At 39.8% G+C, this 24,907-nt stretch overlaps 1 protein-coding gene across 1 annotated transcript in view; it reads right to left on the bottom strand.

Moving 5' to 3' along the window:
• Nucleotides 1-24,907, bottom strand: part of ANKRD6 (ankyrin repeat domain 6) — a 170,616-nt gene that overhangs the window by 35,630 nt on the left and 110,079 nt on the right. Inside the window, exon 3 of the mRNA XM_026654154.2 lies at nt 4,239-4,337. Coding sequence (XP_026509939.1) covers nt 4,239-4,337 — 99 coding nt within the window. The remainder of the gene's footprint in view (nt 1-4,238; nt 4,338-24,907) is intronic.

Consider the following 24,907-nt stretch of genomic DNA (forward strand, 5'->3'; position numbering starts at 1 on the left):
TTCCCTTATCTACCAGCACCCCAACAGTCACATTCTCTTCTTTACTGCCTCCATCAATGCTATCATCTCCTTTAAGGATGAAAGATTGGATACTCCTTCCAATCTCACTTGTTGCCTCCTCCCACCATTCTATCTTGCTTTTTACACCATTCACTGCCCAAGTGGGTCAAATTATTTGTTGTGAACAAATTATCCTGCCATGGAAGTGCTGAATTAAAAAAAATCAATAGCAAGATAATCATCTTCAGTCCTGAGACAAAACTGCTAAGTTTGGAAAGTTTTAACCTTTGAAATCAAAGAGTGAACAGTAATGTTTCTTTAGCATATTACTAATTAAAATCGTAATTTTTAAAATATGGAAAATGATATCAGTAAGACCACAGGACTCCTAATAGCATATGAGTATCTCAATATTCTAAAGTAGTTGAATCAGTCATTCAGGGCTTCCAAGCATTGTTGTGAACTTGCTATTCTCTTCTCCCTTGCTAAACAGAGAGAATCATCATGAAATCACAATAATAAGCATTTTACTCTTGGACAATAGTGATAAAAGGCCAGCAGAAATGATCAAGGCAAGAAAGTATAAACATAACTAAAGGAAATTAAAAAGTCAGTTATTGGAACTACAGAAGGCACTTTGCATATTTACATTTTGGTTGAAATAATTTTAAACTTTGGGTTATGGTCCATTTGTGTTAGTTTCTTCAACTTAGATTTTTTATAATGACATACTTTCCATTGAGATAGTCAGAAAGCTTTCAGTGGGACGCCAAATGAGGGGTAGATAATTTTTATGCAAAGCATCAAGAATGAAACCCAGCCATGCAACCATGCACCGTTTTAGGAACTCTAACATGCCAAACTGCCAATCCAAGATTTTACATGCAGCCATGTCAGAGGGAAGCTCAAGGCAAGATTGATGCACAAGATTTCTAACCTCCTTCTCTCTTTCTGATCTTCTAGGTTCCTTTCTAGCCTTTCTCCTCTGGTTTTTCTCATCTTTTTCTTCCTTGATTCCTTTCACCAGGGCAACTTTCTCCTTGACTATTTCTGAAGTATGTGCTGTATGAATACTCATTGACCAATCAGAGATTGCATTAGCATTGCAGTAAGAGTTTGAAGGATTGGCAGGGAGAAGGAAAGAATTAGTTCCTGGAGTTGCATACTCTACAGAGCTGGTTTCCACAGGTTGAAATTCATAATAATCCCACTCCAGGCCACTGGAGGTCATTCTTCAACTAATTCTCATGTCTCTTAGTGTTTTAAAGTACTTCATCTGCAGAACATGAAGTTAGTATTTTAATCTCTCCACAACATTTAGAATTATCCACTTCTATTCGCCATGCGGCAGATGAAAAGTTAGTTCTTGCATTTATGAATTAGCTAGAGATATTCAGCTCAAAATTAAAATTTTGTTATTGGAGTCCCCCTATCTTTTTAAAAAATGAAATAGAACATGGATCAGATTTTTAAAGTTGTGGGAGGATAATTTGCATGTGTAATCGCAATAATTCTGCATAAAAATGGAAAATTAGACATTTAAAAATATTTTTAATAAATTGTCTGATTATTTCCCCCATGCGTTATTTAAAAATCTAACTGTATATTTATGAATAATATTAATGAAATGGATGTTAATTGTCAATATTAGATGCTGAAGTCCATCAGTGCCAACAGAACAAAGGGTTTCTTCCTCAGTTTCTGACACACAGTAACAGTGACTAAAAAGCAATAGAAACATCTCTGTGTGATGCAAGTAAAAAGTGTGCAAAAATGGATTGTACTAAGGGAATTTATAGGTAGGCAGGCAGCTTTTTTACCATCTGAAAGCAAAGCAGACATATTTTAGCTAACACATTTCATCTCAGGCAGTCCTGTGACAATCCCCAAGTTGGGAGTTTTATTCTCCTTCCCTCTTTTCCCTAAGAAACAAATCCAAACAGCACCACTCAGAATGCACAACAATTCTTAGAGCTCTCATTATATTCAGAGGAGATATCCAGTATAATACAAGGGGACCCAAAAATGGAATTCAATTCTATGAACATAGGCTTTACAACATAACCACATTTCTAGTTTGTTGTTAAAATTAGTTACAGTGCTTCGTACAGCATCACACTGTGGTGAACCAGGACTTGGTGAAAGTTACAGGAAAAGTGAATGAACTGAATAGATTAATCTGCAGAGGAGTAAGACTCACTCTTTGGCTGATGTAATGATAAATTCAGATTCACAATTTTCCCAGCATGCCTACTTTTATCAGTTTCTTCAGAATGCAATGTTAGATGTACAAATAGCACAGATTTTGTGATAACAGCATTCAAAAAATGCCAGTCCCACTGAGAAAATAGTTCATTTTCTTTCCCCTCTCCTCCCTCCCATAAAATCCCACCTGGTAAATAATTGGCATAACTTGGCTTCCCAGAGTAGTTACCTTACTTACAGGAAAGCTGACTGTACTTATATATTTTCTGTAATTTCTTTATAACAACAATACTCTGCACTAACTGTGCACATCACCATTCATGGGGAGGATCTGAAAACACTTGACAAATATGAATTAACCAAGCCCCCCGATACATCTGTATAGCAGGTCTTAGCCCTATTTTACAGAGACGCAAACTGTAGCAATGAGAGGCTAGGAAATGGAATTACTGACTCAAGAGCCTTAGTACAAGAGTGGTTGCAGAAAAATAAAGGTTACAAGCCTGCCAGAGACTACCCTAAGTTTCAATGTCAGTGACAGCTGGAAATAGAACCCAGCTGTCTAATGGTGAGATTTTTCAAGATATTTAGACACCTAAAGATTCAGATAGATGTGTGGCGGGAGTTTCAAAAGCACCCAATGGGAGTTAAGCACCTAGGTGCTTTTGAAAAAAATCACACTAGGTGCCTATCTGCATATTCAGGCACCTAACACCTTTAAAAATCTGGCCCCTAATGCCTAGTCCTGCATACTAAGCACCATAGCACATGGCCTTGCTGACCACTCCCTGCGAGAGATCCTAAATAGTGCAACTATGCGGACATCGCTCAGGTCAGGTCTACGCTACACACTTACTTCAGTATAACCACATTGATATGGGGTATGAAAAATCCACCCCCCTGAGCAATGTAGTTATACTGATGTTAAATTCCGCCCCCCTTTCTCTCGCCCTGCCATGTAGACAGCGCTATGTCAGCGGGAGAGATTCCCCCACCGATGTAGCTACTGCCTCTCATGGAGGTGGAGTAACGAAGCTGATAGGAGAGCTCTCTCCTGTTGGCTTCCAGCATCTTCATCAAAGCGCTGCAGCATTTATAGAACAGACCTCTTGGGTCAGAGACACAAGTAACAATGTTAAGACTCCTGGGAGCAGGGTCATTACTCCTATCCCAAGTTGGAGCACCACAGAAAAAATTAGAGGCAAAATTACAGTCTGTTAACAGGAGTTAGCAATGAATCTGGACAAGTTTATTTCAATCTGTTAAAAACAATTCAGCCTAACTCCTTGTTTGTCAGAGTGAGAGACCTAAATTGATTATGCAAATAATTCCAATGTCTCCTCATCTAAGCAACATTTTCCCTAGCATTCAGCTCTAGCATTATCATTGTTTTTATAGAAAAACTGAGAAATACCAATGATTTACTTTTTACTTTCTGAAAACTATCATTTGCTAATTGTAAGGATGATCACAAATAACTTACCCTATTCATTTATCATCCCATGTTATGTGAGACAGGGGATAACTCATACTGCAAGCATTACACTGGTAGCCAATTTGCTGTGGTACTGTACAGTACTTCAGGCCAATTGCTCATTTTTCTATGCTCTCTGCAGAAGAGCTTCTGCATTTTGAAGTCCTCTCTGTTGCAAACATTCCTGGCAGATTATATCATGTAAAGTGTTTCAATGGGGCGCCTGTATGGCACAAATGTGCTCGTATTTCCATGTATGTATCAAATTGCAGGCAACATCCTCTATTACTACTCACTCAGGCCTAGAGTAGAAAGGCATCTTTTAATGCTCTGCTACAGCTTGAAAATAAGGACCAAGCTATTCATCTAAAACACTAAATTTTACTATGACTCTGATACAGTTTTACTTGTTATGCTTCAAAATTAGAATAGGTGGGAGAGTGATTCTGTTCTAATTTCACCCCCACCTTTAAGAAGCAAAACTCTAGCTCTGTTCAGAAACTGAATCATTCATTGGAAGAGCAGGCCCCTTGGTATAAGAATGGTTGCATCTACTTACATCATCCTGAATGTCCAGGTCACAGCCTGCCTTCAGCAAAATCTGTACAACACGAAGATGCCCCCTGTAGGCAGCAAGATGTAGAGGGGTACGGCCATGCTGTGAATGAAGAGAAAATACTGATTTTTGTAGATCACTGGTCTCAAAACTTACCCCAGGCATTTCTTTTCTTCATATTGGTCTGTCCACACCTCTGTCTGGGAAGCCTACTGTTTAAAGCTGCAAACTACTACAAACCTTTACATGTTCATTTTATAACAGGACTTCTCTTATTTTGCGTGTGTGTTGCAACTGCCTCCTTCCGCGGCTGCTTTCTGCTGCATTTGGATTTATTGGCACCATCCTTGAGACAACACCTTGTTGCAATAATACAATAAAATAATACAGTACAAAAAAATGTCAAGAAGCTCTGCTTCTTGCAAACTCTGATCCAGCTCTACATTACAATTCTACAGTAGAACTTAATCAGTTTTTTGCTTCTGTCTTTTCCACTGGACAACCATTGAGGACTTTCAATTCCACTACTAACTCATCCCCTTAAACACCCTTCCAAAAACACTCTATATTGCAAATGTGCTATAAATCATTATAAAGACAGTAGTAAAGTCTTGCAATAGAAATAAGCATTAGAAGACTGATGATTATGTCAGCAGCTCCCCTTTGAAAGAATGACAGATATGTCACATCTAGCGTTGCCACCTTTCTAATGGCTGTAACTGGACCCCGTCCCTGAGGCCCCATCCCTGTCCCGCCTCTTCCATTGAGACCTCACCCCTTCTCCACCTCTTCCCCCAGGCACTGCCCCCTTCTTCGCCTCTTCCCTCAAGGCCCCACCCCTGCATGCCACGTGCTGTCGCAACCACACAAGCAGCCTAGCACCGGAGGCAGGGATGGCTGCTGTTGCTACACTGCCTCCTTCCTTCTGCTTAGGGTTGCCACAGATTAAAAAAAACAGACATTGTGGCTTGTCCAATGGCACCCGGACACACAAGCAGAAATCTGGACTGCCCGGTTTTAAACCGGATGGGTGGCAACCCTACTCACGACAAGTGACTCGAGTGAACATATGTGATAGTTAATCCCTTACTGCCTATAAACTGAGAACAAATGTCTCAGTCTTTCAGATATCAACTATTTTACTACATTACTAATCCCTAACCCACATAAACAGTGTTTAACACAGTATTCATCAGAAGCCAATCTACAGTTCAACTGAGGACAGGTCCCCTGATGGCTACAGGGAACAGGAAAGTTTTAATTAGTAAGATGCAGAAATGATGTACAGTTTTGGGGGCTAGGAGAGAAGGAAAGTAAGAGCTGACTTTAAAATAAGATTTTTTTAATTAGGAAAATAGCTTTTCCCAGCAAGTGGGTTATAAAAGTCTACATTAAAACGACAAGAGAGGAACGTTGTTCAGTTTTAATTGCACTCAACTGGATTATCATTTGACAGACTTTAAAATGAGAACACTACAGAAAAATGGGAGCAGCTGCTGCTCCTAAGGAAGACACTGGGATATATGTGTTTAAGAAGAAGGTTCAAAGTACAATCAGACATTAATAGGTTCGTCAGTACAATAAAGAAGAACGAAAATAAGGAAGTTTGCTAAGATTGTAACCCTAATAAACTAAATTAGAAAATATCAGCATAAAAAGAATTGAGTGTGTAAGTAAAATAATTAGTTTCAGGAATGTGAGGAGTAAGTGAAAGACCTTAAAGAACTAAAACAAGAATGTTGGAAGACTGTCCAACATAAGTTTTATTTCATCACAATTCCGTAAAACAAGTAATTAACAACCCAATCATCTACTAGACCACACACTCTTCCATCGAGAATCACAATTTCTCCACCCAAAAGCCACCAGTAGTTAATAAGTACAAACTGATGTTTTAACCTGGTCTAGATATTCTTTGTTTCAGGAATCCATCAGGTTTATTTTACTGTGATTGAGCAGATTAAACTGCACTGGTAAATTGAGCAACAGAAGAAGTGAACACCGCTAGCACTGAGTGACTACTGGTGGCCTTCAGTAACTGGAAAGGAATAAACCAACCATCAATCATTATTTATTATTTGTATTGCCGTAACGCCTAGGAGCCCTAGTCATGGACCACAGTCCCATTGTGCTAGGTCCTGTACAAACACAGAACAAAAAGGGAGTCCCTACCTCAAGGAACTTACAATCTAAGTAAATTTTTGGGGTTAGTAAGAAACTTCCCCAATGGGAAGGTTACTCCATGCAACTGAAGCATTGATTGGAGGCAGGATACTTTACTAGATGAATCACTGTTCTGGTCTGGTATGACAATTCCTATGTTCCTAAGTAGGTGGTTAAGGCCTTGGAAACAGCTTCCATGTCATGAAAAACGTTGAAACCTTCTTCTTTCACAGAACTGCTAGAGGGCGAACCCAATAGCAAATTAATTAGTTAATGATTACACAGCACTTCGAAGATGTGGAGAGTGCTAGTTAATTGTTATTTCCCTTTTTAAACTCAAATGAAGGAAAAGTTCATACCCACTCCGGAACTCAAATATTTCAAAGTGCAAATATTTTCTCTGGTATTTTCCCCCAAATAAAAGTGAATGGCTCATTCCCATCCAGTACATTTTGGTTTCACGGCTCTGAAGCTTTGAAAACAGCTTGATTTCTTCTTTCACAGTCTGCCTTTGAAAACACCTGAGGAAGAAGTAAAGCTGCATAGGCAAACTCAATAAACAAAACAGCCAAAACAAAAACTCAGTGAGAACACTGCCACAAATTTAAAAACGTCACAAACAAAAAGTTGTAGCTTTGTTTAAACAATGAATAACCTGCTGCTTTTACAAGTCCAACCTGATCTAAAGATGGCCTTTATTAAGACTGTAGGTAAAGTAATGGCTGGTCCAACTGCATGGAGTACATTTCCTTTTATTTTATTACAGCTTGGAGGAGAGCCAGGGCTTAGTGTCAGTTTCAGGTAACTTAATAGCAAAAGGAAAAAGAGAGTCTCCAGGCAACATTAAAAAAAAAAAAAGGCCAGATTGACAAATGATTCTGGGGCATGAATTGAATGCTTAGCTTATGAATATGGATTCAAACAAGTTTAGGCTTATAGGTTCTTTCTACATTACTTAATTACAATAAATAAATCACATAATCAGTTGTCTCACTTCCCAGTAAGCTACTGATACATCACAATAACATTTTATTGTAGTCTGTGCATGGAGCGGAAAAAAAGCCTGCTTGAAGCCAGCTCACAAGGGAGAGCAGGGTTAACTATGTGAATATGTTCAGTGGGGAAACTTTCTGATAAGATAACCATCTCCAACTAGTGAAAAAATGCTGCGGTGCAGCCAAAGATATTTTGTTAAAAATAAACTCTGAAAGGAAGATGAAGAATTTATTTTAATATGAGAAGATGTTTACCCCTTGGATCATTTTCCTCACTCAGCATACCTCCCCACACACATACACAACACACACATACCCCTATGAATTTTATATGACGATCTGTGAAACATACAAATACAACTCAGGAAATTCACATTATGGGGGGCACGCCATTGTTAAACTGTCCATTGTGCACACACACTGTGACATATTATGGTACGTGCTGCATCATTCAATGACCTGAGGCACATAAAATATAGTGGCTCCAAAGATGTACTAATCTTTAGGTTACTAGCTAATCCCTAGGGACCAAATTCCTCCCTGGTGTAACTCCATTGACTTTACTGGGCATGTATTTGGTCTCAGGTTTTTAACTCTTTGGACTGGCCAGTTTCTTACTGTTTGGAAGTGGACAAGGCAGGAAAGGGAGAGGGGATTTCAGGCTGCTGGGAGGTGGAACAAATCACAACTTTTGGGGCAGGAAATCTGTCTGCCTGGGGCTTTTCTGAAGCATGCAGAATATTCAGTCCTGATTTACCCTGTCTCCTCTACCAGTTACCTCTCCCATCGTCTTCTCCCTGTCTGTATTCCTGTCTCACTTCCCCCCTTGCCTACCTCTTCTTGACTCCTTCGTCAGGCTGCAACTAAGGGGTTAAGGGGTCATATCAGGAGTGAGGCCACACACATGGGGAAAACTGGCATGGAGCCAACTAGCAGTGTGACACCAGGCAGGCAGGGCTGGCGAATGAGAGGAAGCAAATGAATAGCTTGTAGTTGGTTGTAGAACTGCAGGGCCTGGTAGGGAAGGCTAGTTCCAGTGCTAGGAGATACTCATGTCCTTCATGCTCTAGGGCTAAGGAATCAACTTCAGGGCAACTTAAAATGTCCTTGCTTTGGCTCATCTGTGTCACTAATGTACAATACATACCGCATAACTTTGAGCATTTCATTTCCAGTATTGGCAACCCCTAATATTTGAATAGCATGAGCGAGGCCACAAAAACTCCTGAGACTGGCTTAAAATTCGTAAGGTTTACAAATAATAAATTTGGGGGTCTTTTTATTTGCATGATGGCTTTTCAACTTTTAGGGTTCATGTTTCCAACCTTATCTCTGCAACTATGACGGCTAGAAACATTTTTTTTTTTAATGAAAGCAGAAATTCTAGTGTTTCCATCTGACTTCGGCGCCCAAAGTTTTAAGAAAAATACCAGAGATCATATGTCTCATGATAAAACTGTAAAAGTCGGAAACTGCATCTCCTTTTTATACCCAATGGCATTAAAACTGGAGGTGCAGAAGGGAGGTCTAGCAATGGTACAACCTGGAGAACCAAGAAAACTGAGTTTAGGTCCAGAGATCAAGCTCATGCTCCTTACGCCAGCAGAGTCTGGGACTATGTGAAAAAAAACCCCACAGCAAACTCAGTGTAGGAGAGAGCTTGGGAGTCACTCTGCAGCAGCCCCTCTCTGGTTAACACAAGTAGCAATGCTGACAGACCTTGGAGAGAGAGGTATCCGCTCTATTAACCTGATAAAAGGTCAATGCCATGTCTGCAGACCCTGGCAGCAATAGAGCTGTGCTTGCATGATTCTGTTCTTGTCTTCTACAATTCCATGTCAGAATAGTGGCACTAGAGTTGCAGCTGTATTGGGGGGTACTGACAACACAATCTCACTTGGCTCAAATTTGTATTTTTTTTCTTTTTAAAAGGGAACACCCTACCCACAATGCTTGGGGAGAGAGGGGGAAGAAGATGAGTCTCCCATTTGACAGTAGTGTGTCTTTCCTCCCCCAGCACCATTTGCCATCCTCCACCATGACACCAGAGAAGGTCTCATGTGAAGGCATATATGGGTGCTAGTGAGGGTGGAAATACAAGCTAACAACAGCTTTTCACAGTTGCTCACTGCAAGGAAGGCTGTTGTCATGGAGGTGACTGTGAAAACAGACATAGGCTTTTTAATATGCAGATCACTGACCTAATAGTTTTTAAACAGTTCACAAATATTTTGAGAGAGAGAGAGGTTTCAAATCCGATTACTAATGCTGGCTTGATAAACTTTGGAGTTGTCATGGTCTATGATTAGGGTGACCAGATAGCAAGTGTGAAAAATCGGGACGGGGGTGGGGGGTAATAGACACCTATATAAGAAAAAGCCCCGAATATCGTGACTGTCCCTATAAAATTGGGACATCTGGTCACCCTATCTATGATTCAGATATGAACTGGGGACTTTAACAACTTAGATTAATGAGCCAATAAAATGGTTAGTTATATAAATATGTGTGTAGGAACTTTTATTCAAATGTGAATTGTTACCTCAGGGGGGCACAAGTCATGTAAATCCTCCTTAGCTGCTAGTTTATTGACAAAATAGATTGGAGCGCTGACAAGATTGGAACTCTTGCACTGAGACTCATGTCAGTGCAGCAGCTGCAAGGGCAGGGCCAGATTAAGACCTAGGCAAATGCCTAGAGCCCAAATTCATATGGGGGAGGAGGGAGAGGATTTTTTATTTTATTTTATTTTAAACCAACGTGGATTTGCACACGAACTGAAAGAACTTCCCTCAAGTGCCAGACTAGAGTCAAGCTCAACAGGGTCTTCTTTCCCCGCTGATTCTGCCAAGCCCGTTCCCTTGGCTATGGTTTCGCTAGATAGTAGGTAGGGACAGTGGGAATCTCGTTCATCCATTCATGCGCGTCACTAATTAGAAGACGAGGCATTTGGCTATTTTACAAACCCACGCGGGTTTCTGTACTGGGGTATTTGGAGTGTAAGTACACTCGCGGGTGGCCCATCCAACCAGGTGTCAACTCAGGGTGACGTCGAGCATGGTAATATAATCATTACGAGAATCCCGTGAAGAGGGGAAGGTGGATAGAGTGGAAAAGAATAGTAGGAAAATAGAGGTTGACATCGCATGAGGGAAAGGACCTCATGGAACGATATTCATCAGAACCTTCTTAAGCAACAGCGTCCGGAGACTAAGACTGATCTTTTCAAGGTCTGGAGTCTCCCGGTTCCATTCCCTTACATTCAAAAAGCTACTGCCGCCTCCAGCCCTGGAGTCACAAGGTGTCGGTGTAGGTGGTAGTTTATGAGAACCCCGCAATTCTCAACGCAAAGAAGGGTGGTTTGCTGCGAACCCGGAGGCTCGTCTTTCGTTTTGTTTTTCAACACCGGAGTGTTGGCTTCTCCCACAGGGTGTTTTTCAGCCCAGTCACCCTGTGGGGCAGGGCAGCAGATCCTCTTGGTCACCACCATATAAGTGGCGTCCGGCAGGCACCGCGGGGAGGTTAAGGATCTGGTGTTCTCGCTGCCCCAGCAACTAGACCCGATTAGGAGAATCAGTGGCGAACCACGTCTTTTCCCCCTAAAAGGATGCAGACTAGTGAGAGAATCAGCAAGGAGAGGTGCAACCTCCTTATCTAGCCGGAGCCCCGGCCGCTCGGGAGGAGTCAACCCCCCCTTCTATAGCGAAGCTGCTTCTTCATGCCTCAAGAGCCCGACTCCCCATGTAGAACACGTTAAGAGAGTCATAGTTACTCCCACCGTTTACCCGCGCTTCATTGAATTTCTTCACTTTAACATTCAGAGCACTGGGCAGAAATCACATCGCGTCAACACCCACCGCGGGCCTTCGCGATGCTTTGTTTTAATTAAACAGTTGGATTCCCCTGGTCCGCACCAGTTCTAAGTCAGCTGCTAGGCGCCGGCCGAGGCAGAATGCCAGCCCCCCCCCATTCCCGCGGAGGGGGAGAGGCGAGCGACGCCCGTCGCAGCTGGGGCGAGCCACAGGAAGGGCCCGGCTCGCGTCCAGAGTCGCCGCCGCCCCCCGGGAGAGGGCGGCGCCTCGTCCAGCCACGGCTCGCGCCCAGCCCCGCTTCGCACCAGTTCAAGTGAGTGGTGGTGTGACCTGGCACACAGAGTCACAAAGCCACTTACTCAGGTGAGGGAAGTTCTTTCTGTTTGCACACAAATCTGCACCAGTGGATGACTGGGTAAAGATAATACACACAGCTGAGACTCACTTTGCCATTGCCAACAGAGTCAAGGAGAGAGGAAGGCACCGAATAAAGAAACTGCTTCTTTATTCATGAAAGTGGGGTTCCAGAAATTTCAATTGGTATTCCATTGTTTAACAATGCGATTAAAACTGCGATTAATCATGATTACTTTTTTTAATCAAGATTACTTTTTTGAGTTAATCATGTGAGTTAACTGCGATTAATTGACAGCCCTAATAATAAGTAAATGAAAAGATTTTGGGGTCCGTTCAAAAGCATCTGGCGGTCCGGATTTGGCCCATGGTCTGCCTATTGACTACCTTTGATGTAAAGTAATGTATGATTTTCTGTTGCAAAATGTTGTTCCATGTGAGCACCACATGCTTTGGTAATTTTAATTTTTTTTTTCCTTTTAAACATTCAAAGGTAGTAATCCACATTTGTGATCTAATGATCTAAGAACAGAGTTTCATAAGTATAGCTGTCAAAAAACAGGTTTATATTTAGGCTTATAACCTGTAATCAGTTCCATGAGACCTTTGTGCCCATGCAGAGGCTGACTACAACAGTGCCATGAGAACGTCTATTCTCACTTTTGGTGACATTGTAAACAAGAAGGGGGCAGCATTATCTCCTGCAAGTGTAAACAAACTTGTTTGTCTGAGCGACTGGCTGAACAAGAAGTAAGACTGAGTGGACTTGCGGGTGCTAAAAATTCAGTTTTATTTTTGAATGCAGGGTTTTTTTTACATAATTCTACATTTGTAAGTTCAACTTTCATGATAAAGAGATTGCACTACAGTACTTTTGTTAGATGAACTGAAAAATATTATTTCTCGTTTTTTTACAGTGCAAATACTGGTAATCAAAAATAAATATAAAGTGAGCACTGTACACTTTGTATTCTGTGTTGTAACTGAATGTAGAAAACATGCAAAAATATTTAAATAAATGGTATTCTATTATTGTTTAACAGTGCGATTAATCACAATTAATTTTTAATTGCTTGACAGCCCTACTTATTACCATTATTGTTGCTTTTTTAATATTATTATTTTCTCTGGAGGCTGGACCTTGACTATACCTTTGACCAAGAAATTTGAACCTTGACAAAAAATAATTGACTACCCCTGCTTTACATGATTGCACTCATATCTTCATTTCTTTCAGCTGTTATGCTATGCTGACACTGTAATTTATTCTCAGTTCTGTTTTTAGATGTTTTTAGACCTTTTAATCCAAATTTTAATGAAGTTTGAACACAAAATCCAAAAATCTTTATCAGATTATTTCAGACAGTGGTTAAAGAACTGAATAAACTTTTAGACTGTTAGCAATAAATGACCCACTCAGTGTTGGCAACAAGGGACTCATCCAAAGCCACTAAAGTCAACAGAAAGTTTCTCATTGAGTTCAGTGGGCTTTGCATCAGGCCCTAAATGTTTGTGTTCTCATTTTTAACTTCATTTTCTTTTGATTGTATTGTCTTGAGTATCTATTCTTTTTAAAGAAAAAAACTTTTTCAAACTGGAGAAACACAAAAATAATTACTAAAAGTACTGATTTTTATTTATTTTGGTGCCTTTTTAATTTAATAATAGAGGATTATTTTCAAGATCTGTTAATAGTGTGTGCTCCAGCTGAAACCTTATTGACAGCTCTATGACTATCATACTATATGAAGTGCCACTAATGACAGGCTAGTCATAATGCAACGAGTTGAAGGATTTAAAAAAAAAATCTGTGAGTTAGCTACAAAGCAAAATGATTATAACCATTCCATTGTGCAATTCAATTTATAGGTATGATTTTAACTTTACGATCTGCAGAAAAGCTATGCTCTGTTTTACCCTGAAAAACATACTTTATAAACCCATGATATTGCAGTGACTATGTCAAAATAGCCAGCACTATGCTAGCACCGCCTCTAGCAAATCTGGTTTGTGTATAACAGATAAATTACAGACTCGTGTTTAATACTACACAGATTTTTCCTTTGTCACATTTATTCTCACCATTAAGTTCAATGAGACCATCTGGAACATGTTATGCAGTCCCAGTGAATCTCAGTATCAAACTACACACATTACATTATGATGCGCGCCAAAGCAAACTTAAGTCAACTCACCCCAGACCTCGTTACTTAGGTCGACTCACCCCAGTAGTGAAGACAAGCTCTTGGAAAGGTGGAATACCAGGGTCGACCGGAGAGCGCTCTGCGGTCGATTTAGCAGATCTTCACTAGACCTGCTAAATCGACCCCTGCTGCAGCGTTGATCTCCCCATAGTGAAGACAAGCCCTCAGTGTGCTTACCTCCTGGGACTGCCACTTGGGTGAGTCTTCCTTGTTTTAACAGAATGATTGTTAGGTTTAGCAGATTTCTCCTGTGATGTTTTGTCAAACAGAGAATGGCAACAACAAAAAAGCATTTTTGATCGGAGTCCTGGTGGGGAGCCAACTGTGGTCGCTCAATTAGGGTGAACTGCAAAGAATGGAGCAGACAATCCCCAAAAAGCTGGTGAATATTCCAATACTTAGATTTACCAAACCAGCATAAAACAGCTTCTTTATTACCGCACTGGTTACTCAGAAGTCCAGACAACACAGCTGCCTTAAAGTGATCCAGCCTCAGGCCTCCATCCAGGTACCCACATCAAATATGATGATTTCTGAAAATCTTATTTCATCATATAAAAGAAAAGGTTCTACCAATCCCAAAGGATCGGACACATTACCTCCCAGGTTAATGAATGTTTCAGATCTTACCCAAATACATGCTACAGCCAATCCTTATTAACTAAACTAAAATGTATTAAAAAAACAAAAGAGAGAGAGTATGGTTAAAAGATCAATATACATACAGACATGAGTTCAATTCTTAAGATTCAGATTCATACCAGAGATGGTGAGCTTTGTAGTTGCAAAGAGTTCTTTTAGAAATAGTCCATAGGTTATAGTCCAATGTCCAAATCTCATATTCAGGGTGTACCAGCATAACTGGGACCTCAGTCTTGCGACTCAAACTTCCCCTGATGAAGCCTAAGCAGATCTGAGATGACAGAATCAGGACCCAAGGATCTTTTATACAATTTCATGTCTTTTGACAAGTTGTTCATATCTTTTGACAAGAGTTCAAAAGGTAATTAGCATGACTTTGAAGGAGGTCCATCACTGGTACTTAGCTACAGAATTAACATAAGGCAATTTGCTTGTTCCTCCACCACTCACAGTTTATTTGCTATCAGGGTGGATTTGATTTAAATCAAATATATTTAAATCACAATTTAAATCATGATTTAAATCACTAGTCAGGAAGACGCGATTTAATCATGGATTTCTACATAAAAATGCATTCTTGTTGGTTGTTATAACCTTAATACATATTCTTCACAACTCAGAGGTAGATGTAGGTTTTGTTTTTAGAAGGTACACACTATACGTTTTTTAAGTGATTTATTTTGAAAACTTTTCAGATTAGTTTTACAGCTATATCAGAAAATGAATGTTTGGTTATTTTATTTACCCAAGGTAACTGAAGCAGATATTTATGAAGTCATTGGGAGGTGAACTATCTCCAATTCAACAGGTTAATCATTAATATTTGGAGGATTTTCTTGCCATGCTGTATTAGGGGGAGAACATCACCAGTGTGACAGACCCAGACCAGTGGGGTACAGGAGTCTGGTAGAGGGCAAATATACTGGTCACTGGATGAGTAGTTTTCTGTTCCCTGAGTGACCAGAGCAGGGGCTGCACTAGAGTAATCAGGAACCTGCTAGAATCAATTAAGGCAGGCAGGCTAATCAGGGCACCTGGGTTTTAAAAGGAGCTCACTTCAGTTTGTGGTGCGAGTATGAGGAGCTGGGAGCAAGAGGCGCAAGGAGCTGAGAGTGAGAGGGTGTGCTGCTGGAGGACTGAGGAGCACAAGCGTTATCAGACAACAGGAGGAAGGTCCTGTGGTGAGAATAAGGAAGGTGTTTAGAGGAGGCCATGGGGAAGTAGCCCAGGGAGTTGTAGCTGTCATGCAGCTGTTACAGGAGGCACTATAGACAGCTGCAGTCCACAGGGCCCTGGGCTAGAACCCGGAGTAGAGGGCGGGCCCGGGTTCCCCCCAAACCTCCCAATTGACCTGGACTGTGGGTTCTTCCAGAGGGGAAGGTCTCTGGGCTGTTCCCCAACCCACATGGTGAATCTCTGAGGCAAGAAAATCCGCCAATAAGCGCAGGACCCACCAAGATAGAGGAGGAATTTTGTCACACCAGACAGACATTTAAATTTTATTTAACTAAAACAACAACGTTATGTATTCTGGATTTTTTTCTTCAATAGCAAACATACAATATTTTAACAAAACAAGCATATGAATTTTTGAATGTAGTTAAACATTCAAGTTTTTTAATATCAGGTTTGTTTTTGTTAAAATTGTTTTTAACTAAAATAGTTAAATGAAATTTATTTATTTTTCAGCCAGGTCAACATGAGAAACTTAAAATATTGGCTTCTGCAGCTAACTCAGTCATCTTCACCTTCATTTTCCTGTTTGTTCATAATCTGGAAAAGAAAAAGAAGCTTTCCTGCTTTTTCAAGTCCCAAACGATTTCTCAATTTGGAATTAGTCCAAAGGAAGAAAATATTCTTTCTACACCGGCAGAAGAAGCTACTGCAGTTAAAACTGAGATTATCACTTCAACACTCTCTGAATCAAAGTGCTTACGTGACTTCCACCAGTTCACTGGTGTGCCTTTCTTTAAAACATCATCAGCAAACATATATTTCTTGAATGGTTCACCCTTAGCTCTAAAGTTTATTATAGTTGGCATTATGGAGTGATGATTGCTGGATGTCCATGTCATAGCCAACTCCACTTCTTTAGCAGTTAAGATTTGACCCTGGTACCAAGTATTGAGAATATTTGCAAGAAAATGAGCTGGAGATAGTGCTTGTCCCCTTCATTTTTTAAATGCTTATAATTTAACTCTGTCATTGCATATTTCTCTTTTTAAGATCTCACTCAGTTCCTTCCAAATTTCAACAGCATCAGCAATAAAACAGCTATTTCCCCGCATTTTGTTCAAGGCTACAGAAATAGGCTTCAGGATACTCCGCATGTCTTCAACATTTCTCTTAAGCTCAATGGTGAAAACTTTGGCTGTGACAGTGCCATTTAATTTTTCAGGATTTTGTTCACAAACTGTCATCAGATTAGGCCAGTTCTTCATATAGTGCTCAAACCAGTCCACTATTGAGTTCCAGTGCATGTCTGTTGGGAGAGTTAGCTTGGTTCCTCCCACTTTTTTTCAGAGCAGCTGCTGTAAAGTGGTTGTTACAGAAGTATTTTGCAATTTCAACAACATTAGCCTTTATTTCTGGAACACTGAAGTCTTTGGCTAGGAGGTGCATCAAATGAGCACTGCAACCATGTTATTAGCTTGGGAATCTCTTCTAAATTTCTTCTCATCTTGGATCCATTTGCAGCATTGTCTGACCAAGCTGCATACCAGACATCTGAATTTTTGTTCACAATCTGTTATAGCTTTTACTGCTACTTCTTGTAAGTATTCTGCTGTGTGTGTATTTCCTGATGTATCAATTGTTTCTGTAAGGAAGACATTCCCTTCTTCTGTTGTCACACAAGCACATACAACAGAACCATTGTGGACATTGCTCCACCCATCAAGACTCAGGTTAACAATTTCACCCTCTAGTCCTTTTGCACACTGCTCAATTTCTCTTTCATACACTTTACCCAACAATTTGCCTGCGACATCTGCTCTGTTGGGTGGACTGTATCCTGGTCTCAATGACTGAAGTGTGGGTTCTCAATCATATGGAAAGGAGAGTTTGTTGCATAAACAAACTGGGCAATTTTTTCATCAATTACTTGTTTTTGTAATCTGCTGGTTCTCATCACAAACTTATCTATGGTTGTTTCTGGATGATGGAGATTTTTTTTCTTTTTGCTACAGGTGATATACTGTGGCTATGGGACATACATGATGTGACTGAAACACTATCACTGGCAGATTACTCTGAAACTATAGAAAATGATGATGATCTTGAAGGTGGATAGTCTTCAGAATCTTGTATGTTGAGGATGGATTCTCCTAAACAAAATAAGTCAATGCAGTTATTTAATTATTATTATCATACTGCTCATTTAGTATTACTCATTGCATTCACTGACACTCAATACTACTTTAAAGGTGAAATTGTAAAAGGAAGATCTGTCTATTTCATCTATTTATTTTTTATCACAGTTGCATCTAAAATGATAGTACCATAGAGTAACAACTATATTTTTTGCTCAAGCATGAGAATTCAAGAATAGTCCAGAAGGAAGACAGTCAGTCCTTAAGGAAGAAGTATGAAATAAAAAAGTTTACCAACCTGAAGATCCTGCATGTTCAGACATGTTCCTTTCATCATCTTCAATACAGCTTCCTCCTGAGAAGGAACACTTCTCATGATGTTGTTTCATTCAGGAAACCAGGCCTTGCACTTCTTTGTTGCACTCTTTGCATTTTGCACGCATTCCTGTCTTATCCACAAGTAGAGGAACTTCTTTGAAATATTCCCAAACTGGGTCTCTTTTACAGCCTGCTGCCATTATAGGTTTTCCCTTTTAGTGAGAGAATGGTATGGTACATCTCAAATCAATGAAGGCTACACTCAGAAAGACCTCAAGACTTCTGGAATATGCTGCTCAAACAGTTTCACTTTTGTTTCTACTGCCTGTCCCTCCTTTCTCACTTATTTATTTATTTTTTTTAAATGGAGATATCCTATCTCCTAGAACTGGAAGGGACCTTGAAAGGTCATCGAGTCCAGCCCCCTGCCTTCACTAGCAGGACCAAGTACTGATTTTGCCCCACATCCTTAAGTGGCCCCAGACTTCTTCTCCTCGTCCAGATCTATTCCGCCCACAACAATCTTCTATTCATTGAACTTTTTGAAACTTTGCACTTTTAGAGAGAGGTAAGGGATTGACTGTACACAAATCTGCAAAGGGACGATAGGGTTGAGGTCTGTTATTTCTCACCTCTATATTTTATTTATTTATATATTTATTTAAAAACATTTTTGCTGTTAACAAGCATGTTATCTCTGGAGACACAAAGCCACAGTTTGAGAACTGCAAAACTAAGCATCTCTGATGGTATCTTCTAGATGGAGCACTGAGTCCCATTGGGTAGATAGAAAGATTAACCTAAATAAATAAATAAAAAATACAAAAGCCTCTGGAACCCCATAAGATTGGGTCCCTAATCCGTGAACTATTGGAACTCATTTACAAAACTTTTCTTAAACATTATATGAATATATTGTCTCATACTATAGAATTAGAATTTATAATCCCTATTCCATGATGAGATATCTTTGAGCTATATTGTATCTTAATTAAAACTATCTTTAGATAGGTTTTTTCCTCAAAAAGCATTTTATCAAAAAAATCCGATTTAAATCAAAAAATTTATTTTTATCCACCCTGTTTGTTATACATTTCAAAGACAGAGGAATACAGAAATATTCCGTGTTTACAATTCATTTAAATGATAGGATGTTCTTTTGACCTCTGAAGTATCAGAATTACAGCATATACAGGGACTGTTGATTACATTGTCGACTCTACTCATACATATGTAAATACACAACCACAAATGTTACCTCCCAACATGTCTTTTGAGGGTTATTTATTTAGCAGGATGTTTAACCCTTTCTAGCCATGCATCACAGCATGACAAACAACTACTCTTTTTTTGCAATACAACCAGTGAAAACAAGCCACCTCAAAGCTTTAGAAGTAAACCTCCCTGATGTCATGTCTCAGCTAACCTTGGGCCTCATCCTCCAAACACTTATTACATAGTCCCAACTACTGTGATTAGTCACATTGGTGTCAAAAAGAATAATTCCGTGACTTCAATGGACTCACAATAGTAGGAACTACACTCAATAGTTAGAATTTGCAGAATTAGGCTTGTAAACTGTAAGCTCTCAGAGTTAGCAGTATGTCTCTCCTCTTTCTGAGGAGCATCTAGGATACCCATGACACCAGCTACAAATGCAAAATAGTAATTATTACTATTAATAAAAGTAAAAAAATGTTAGAACAGGATTAAGGTTGCTATGGAAAGCACTCAAGTCAGAAAATGCCAAAGTTAGGGTTGACTGCATATCCTTCACACATGCAATACGATACATTCTTTAATTACAAGACCATATATTATTATTTCTGCCAGTTCACTGTCTCATTCAGTGAGCAGGTCACATGGTGCCCCACAGAGGGGAAAGCTGTTCAATATTTATTTGTATCCTCACTGTTCAATAAGGAAAGGTCATCTCATGCACTGTGCACTGTACAAGACAGGCTGTCTCTAGACACCTACACAGCCAAGCATCCTTCACTACACAATGTCCATCCAAAGCTGGACATACTTACAAACAAAAAGGGTCTTTTAAAAGGATACTCTAGCTGTTGCTCCATGCGGCAGCTACAACAGCAGCAGTCACATGTGGACACAGAATAGCAAGAATTAAATATACTTACAGAATTCACTCATGCCTAATTAAAAAGAAATAAAACTTCAATTTAAAACATTCATCCATTAGTAACTTCCCTGAAAGAAAGTTGTGTCACAAACTGACAAAAAGGCAGGAAATTTTAAATGAAGGTGAATACTACTCCCTAATTCTGAGGAGAAAAGGCAGAGTATAGTATCATTTAAGAGTTTAACTAAGCAGTTTTTTTTTTTTTCAATTTTGGCAGCATACATGTCAAATTATTTTTAAATGACCCAGTCTGTTGGATCAAATAGCCCATATTTTCAGATTGATTGATTGATTTTTTAAATTCAAAAAGTAGCTCATGAAAAGACTTAAGGTCCTGGAGGCTGAAGTCTTGTATTTATTCCCAGAGCAGGTGACGCACACTCAATGGGAGTGCAAGCTTCCCCATGTTGCCACACAATATATACCTAAACCATGTCCTACAGTGGCAATCAACTTGGATTTCTGAGCAAGGAAACTGCCTGCTGCTGTTTGTTTCTATTGTGTTCAAGGAAACAGGGCTCTGTGTATATTTTTGTAGATACACAGGATTGAACTACAGAAGTACCTGACTTGCATCATCAATTTCTCCTCCTAACAGAAACAACCCGTCACAATCCAGAATATTGGCTAACCACTCAGACCAAAAGGGGCAAATAGAATCTTATGAGGTGCAAGGGGAGAGAATTGTCAAGAAGTAAGTGTTGGCTGGGACCAGGGGTGGGGCTATTGATGTGTACCTGTAAAAGAGGGGTATTTTTGTTCCCTTATGAACTTAGAGACTGTTTGAACTATTGGTTCCTAGTTCTATCCTGTTCCAGCAGGTACTCTGATTTTTGCTCTGTGGTAGCGGCTCACCATTTGTGGTGACTGCTGCTTTGCAGGATTAGCATCATTGGTATTATGTGCATTTCCACAGCAGCACAATAATAATTGTAATGTAAAATGGGAATGGTAGTGTGACGTTTCACTCCATATTCTTTATGAAAATATGCTTATGATCTGAATATGACATAACTGAGATATACTTTATGCAAGGTAGCTCACATGAGATATCCTTGGAAAGGTTATGATTTACTGAATGTGATTATCCAATTTGTATTCCTTTATCATTTCTGTATCTGAAGTTAGAAATATTGACTATGTATATGAATTTCAACTATGCTACTTTGGGTGATGCCCACTGCTAACACTTCAGGTACAACAATGGAAAAGCCAGACAGGGCGCATGGCCCATCAGCGAGGACAATAGACTGTGAAAAGACTTGGGCCTTCCTGCCGATGCTCCATACTGCCACTGACTCATGGATGCTGTGATACTACTAGGTCAGGTGGTCTTGTCACTTGCTACTAAACGTTACCTGGAACTTCTTGTAACTTTCCACTGGAAGGGAAGGGCGGGGGGGTCAAGTTTGGGAAACAAACGATTCCCACCTTATGTAAATCCTATATAAAGGGGGAGGGGGAAGAAGGCAAAGGGGGATCCTCCTCTTCATGGCCTGTCTGCCCAAGAAAGACTGCTAAAGCCAACTGAAGGGAAGGCAGGGGGTGAGTCCAGACTGAGACAGGGGTCCAGTCTGAAAAGAAATATAACTGGAACTCTGAACCACAGAAATTTTGCAACCTGCCTAAAATAACATTTAAGGTAAGAAATTACATTTTTTTAACCTGTTTCTTAAGTATATTGAGCCTAGCTTGTGTATTTAGCTTTATTTGGGCAGTAATCTGCTTTGTTCTGTCTGTTATCTCTTATATTCACTTTTGTAGTTAAAAAAATTTGTTTTGTTTATTATTAAACCCAGTTTTTGTAATTTCTAATGGGGGGGGGCAAGAAGTTGTGCATATCTCCTTCCACATTGAGGGAGGGGGGAAAATTTCATAAAACCTTTGGGTTTGTACCCCTTAAAAGGAGTGGCACCAGAGTGTTGGGGCGAGCCCCTAAGGCTGAATCTTTCCAGAGCAGATCTCTGTCTCTCTCTGCAGCTGGGCGTGGCCCTGCCTGTGTGTTTGGCTGGAAGAGGCTTGTGAGCCTAACCCAACAAGGCCAGGTAAAGGGTACCCAGGCTGGCAGAATAGGCTGACTCAGTTAAACCCCAGCACATCAGGTGACATCCCAAAGGGCCCAAACCTGTCACAGGTAGGTTCTACAGTTTATTTTAACTGAATATTTTTGAAAAAGCACAGCACAATAATTACTACTGCATAGCTGCAGAAATATCCAAACCACAGCACTTGGAAAGCACCTTTTACAGTACTTCAGTGAAGAGCCACAGTAACAGGTAACGAAGCCCAGGGAAGTAGAAAAAGGGGAGGAACGTATGGCTCAGGCTGTCCCTATTATATTTTAAATATAAAACCTGAAAAGAGTCCGAGTGCCCTCAACTCTTATTGACTTCAGTGGAGGTGCTTTATGCATGCAACTCCTATGGACTTAAATGGAAATTGACAGTCTCAGCTGAACACACTCAATTACTAATCTGACTAAAACAAAAAGTAAATAAATCTTTGAGCAAACACTGAAGTGTGCATTTCAGCATTAATGAAAATTATATTGAATTTTCTTTCTTTAGTTTTATTCATACTATGCAAACATCTAGCCAATGCAAACAGCACTTTACATATAGACATAGAGCTCTAAACGAAAACAGCATTTTGCAATAAAACTCTTGTTTACTGAAGCAGCAATGAACACATCATGTGACCTTTCATTTTTAGGATAAGAGAATTGGATTGGCATGCCAGCTAGCCAGCATTTTAAATGACTTGGTTTTGAAAGGTAAACAAGTCTCACTTTTACTTGACTAGTGCCCAATAAATCAAGTGAGGATAAAGAACTATAAAGAATTTCTTGACAAAGAGCTTGCTCTATAGCCCTGCTACTTCAGGCATGCATAGTTCTGCACAGTGTTTTGTCAAGCCAGCTACACTTGCCAGCACACATTTGCAATCTGTTTCGTGTCCTAAAGTGCTACAGAACTTTTCCTTTTCCTCCAAACGCAGGGTCTGCTTCTGCACTTCTTACTCCAAGAAAACTCTGTTGACTTCAACAGGAATTTTTCCCGGGTAAGAGGACAAGATCAGGGCCCCTGATTGTGATTTCCTTTAAGGGTAAATCTTATAGAATGTAATGTCAACTCTGACAGCAAAAATTGATGAATGTAAATAAAAGAGTGTAGCGTATAGATCAGGCATAAAATACAGATGTGAATAAACAGATCTTTATTTATGGTTAATTTTGTAAAGACTTTTGTGTTAGGAAGGAAGAAGAGAGAGAGAGAATCCGTGTTTCAGTCTTACTAGAACAATCAGCTATTAATTTTTATTATTATTATTACGCAAGTTTGAAAAATGTAAATCAATAATAGTTATGGAGTGATGTGCCACTTGGGATAAACACTAAGCACCAACTAAAGTTCACATTGTAACTCATGCCATGTGAAACACACCATGCTTCATAATTTGTTATGAACTCCAAACTCATACTAAGTTCACAGATCTTTCCTGTGAACCTGGGCTGATTTAGGAATTTGCACCTTGGTTTTGTTGCAAAATCAACACTTTATGGTTGACTGAGTTTTGCTTTGAGATTCTAGACCCATTCAAATGTGGAAAACGAATAAAATGGGGAGGATATGAAGCCACATGGATCTAAAATGTATATGATCCCCTGCAAATGAAATTTGCTGAGTTTTACAGCAAATAGCTCTAGAATCCACCTGAACTTGTACTCCAAAACAAACTGAATTTCTTTGGTGGACTGAGACATCCAACAGATTTTTAGCAACATTACGAACATTCAGTAATAAATCAATCCTATATTCAGGGTCAGGTCATAATTTGCACTTCTGTTGCACTCATTGTCACACACGGAAATTGTCAATAATTCAAAATTAAACTATATTTGTAACAAGTCATTATCCACTGATCTCACATTAGAACCATAGTTTACATTAACTAATTTCATGGAGTAGTTAAATCAGCTCCATGGTTATGCTGGAAACCATAATGCAGAGCACTGGATTTTGCAGTTGACACTATGTGGAACCAGCATTCAAAATTATAGTGGGGATGAAAGTGTGTAGTGTGCCTGCTGTTCCTTTAATCCTTTCCTTACTGTCAGAGCCCCTTACAGATCCAAAGTTGAGTCCTCTTATTAAAAATCCCACCATCATTCAAATATCTTTCTTTAGACAGCAACAGAGGGTCCTGTGGCACCTTTAAGACTAACAGAAGTATTGGGAGCATAAACTTTCGTGGGTAAGAACCTCACTTCTTCAGATGCAAGTAATGGAAACCTCCAGAGGCAGGTATAAATCAGTATAGAGATAACGAGGTTAGTTCAATCAGGGAGGGTGAGGTGCTCTGCTAGCAGTTGAGGTGTGAACACCAAGGGAGGAGAAACTGCTTCTGTAGTTGGATAGCCATTCACAGTCTTTGTTTAATCCTGATCTGATGGTGTCAAATTTGCAAATGAACTGGAGCTCAGCAGTTTCTCTTTGGAGTCTGGTCCTGAAGTTTTTTTGCTGTAAGATGGCTACCTTTACATCTGCTATTGTGTGGCCAGGGAGGTTGAAGTGTTCTCCTACAGGTTTTTGTATATTGCCATTCCTGATATCTGACTTGTGTCCATTTATCCTCTTGCGTAGTGACTGTCCAGTTTGGCCAATGTACATAGCAGAGGGGCATTGCTGGCACATGATGGCATATATAACATTGGTGGATGTGCAGGTGAA

The sequence above is a fragment of the Terrapene carolina genome, unplaced genomic scaffold (genome assembly GCF_002925995.2).
Source record: "Terrapene carolina triunguis isolate 2854851 unplaced genomic scaffold, T_m_triunguis-2.0 Scaffold42, whole genome shotgun sequence".
NCBI lineage: Eukaryota > Metazoa > Chordata > Testudines > Emydidae > Terrapene > Terrapene triunguis.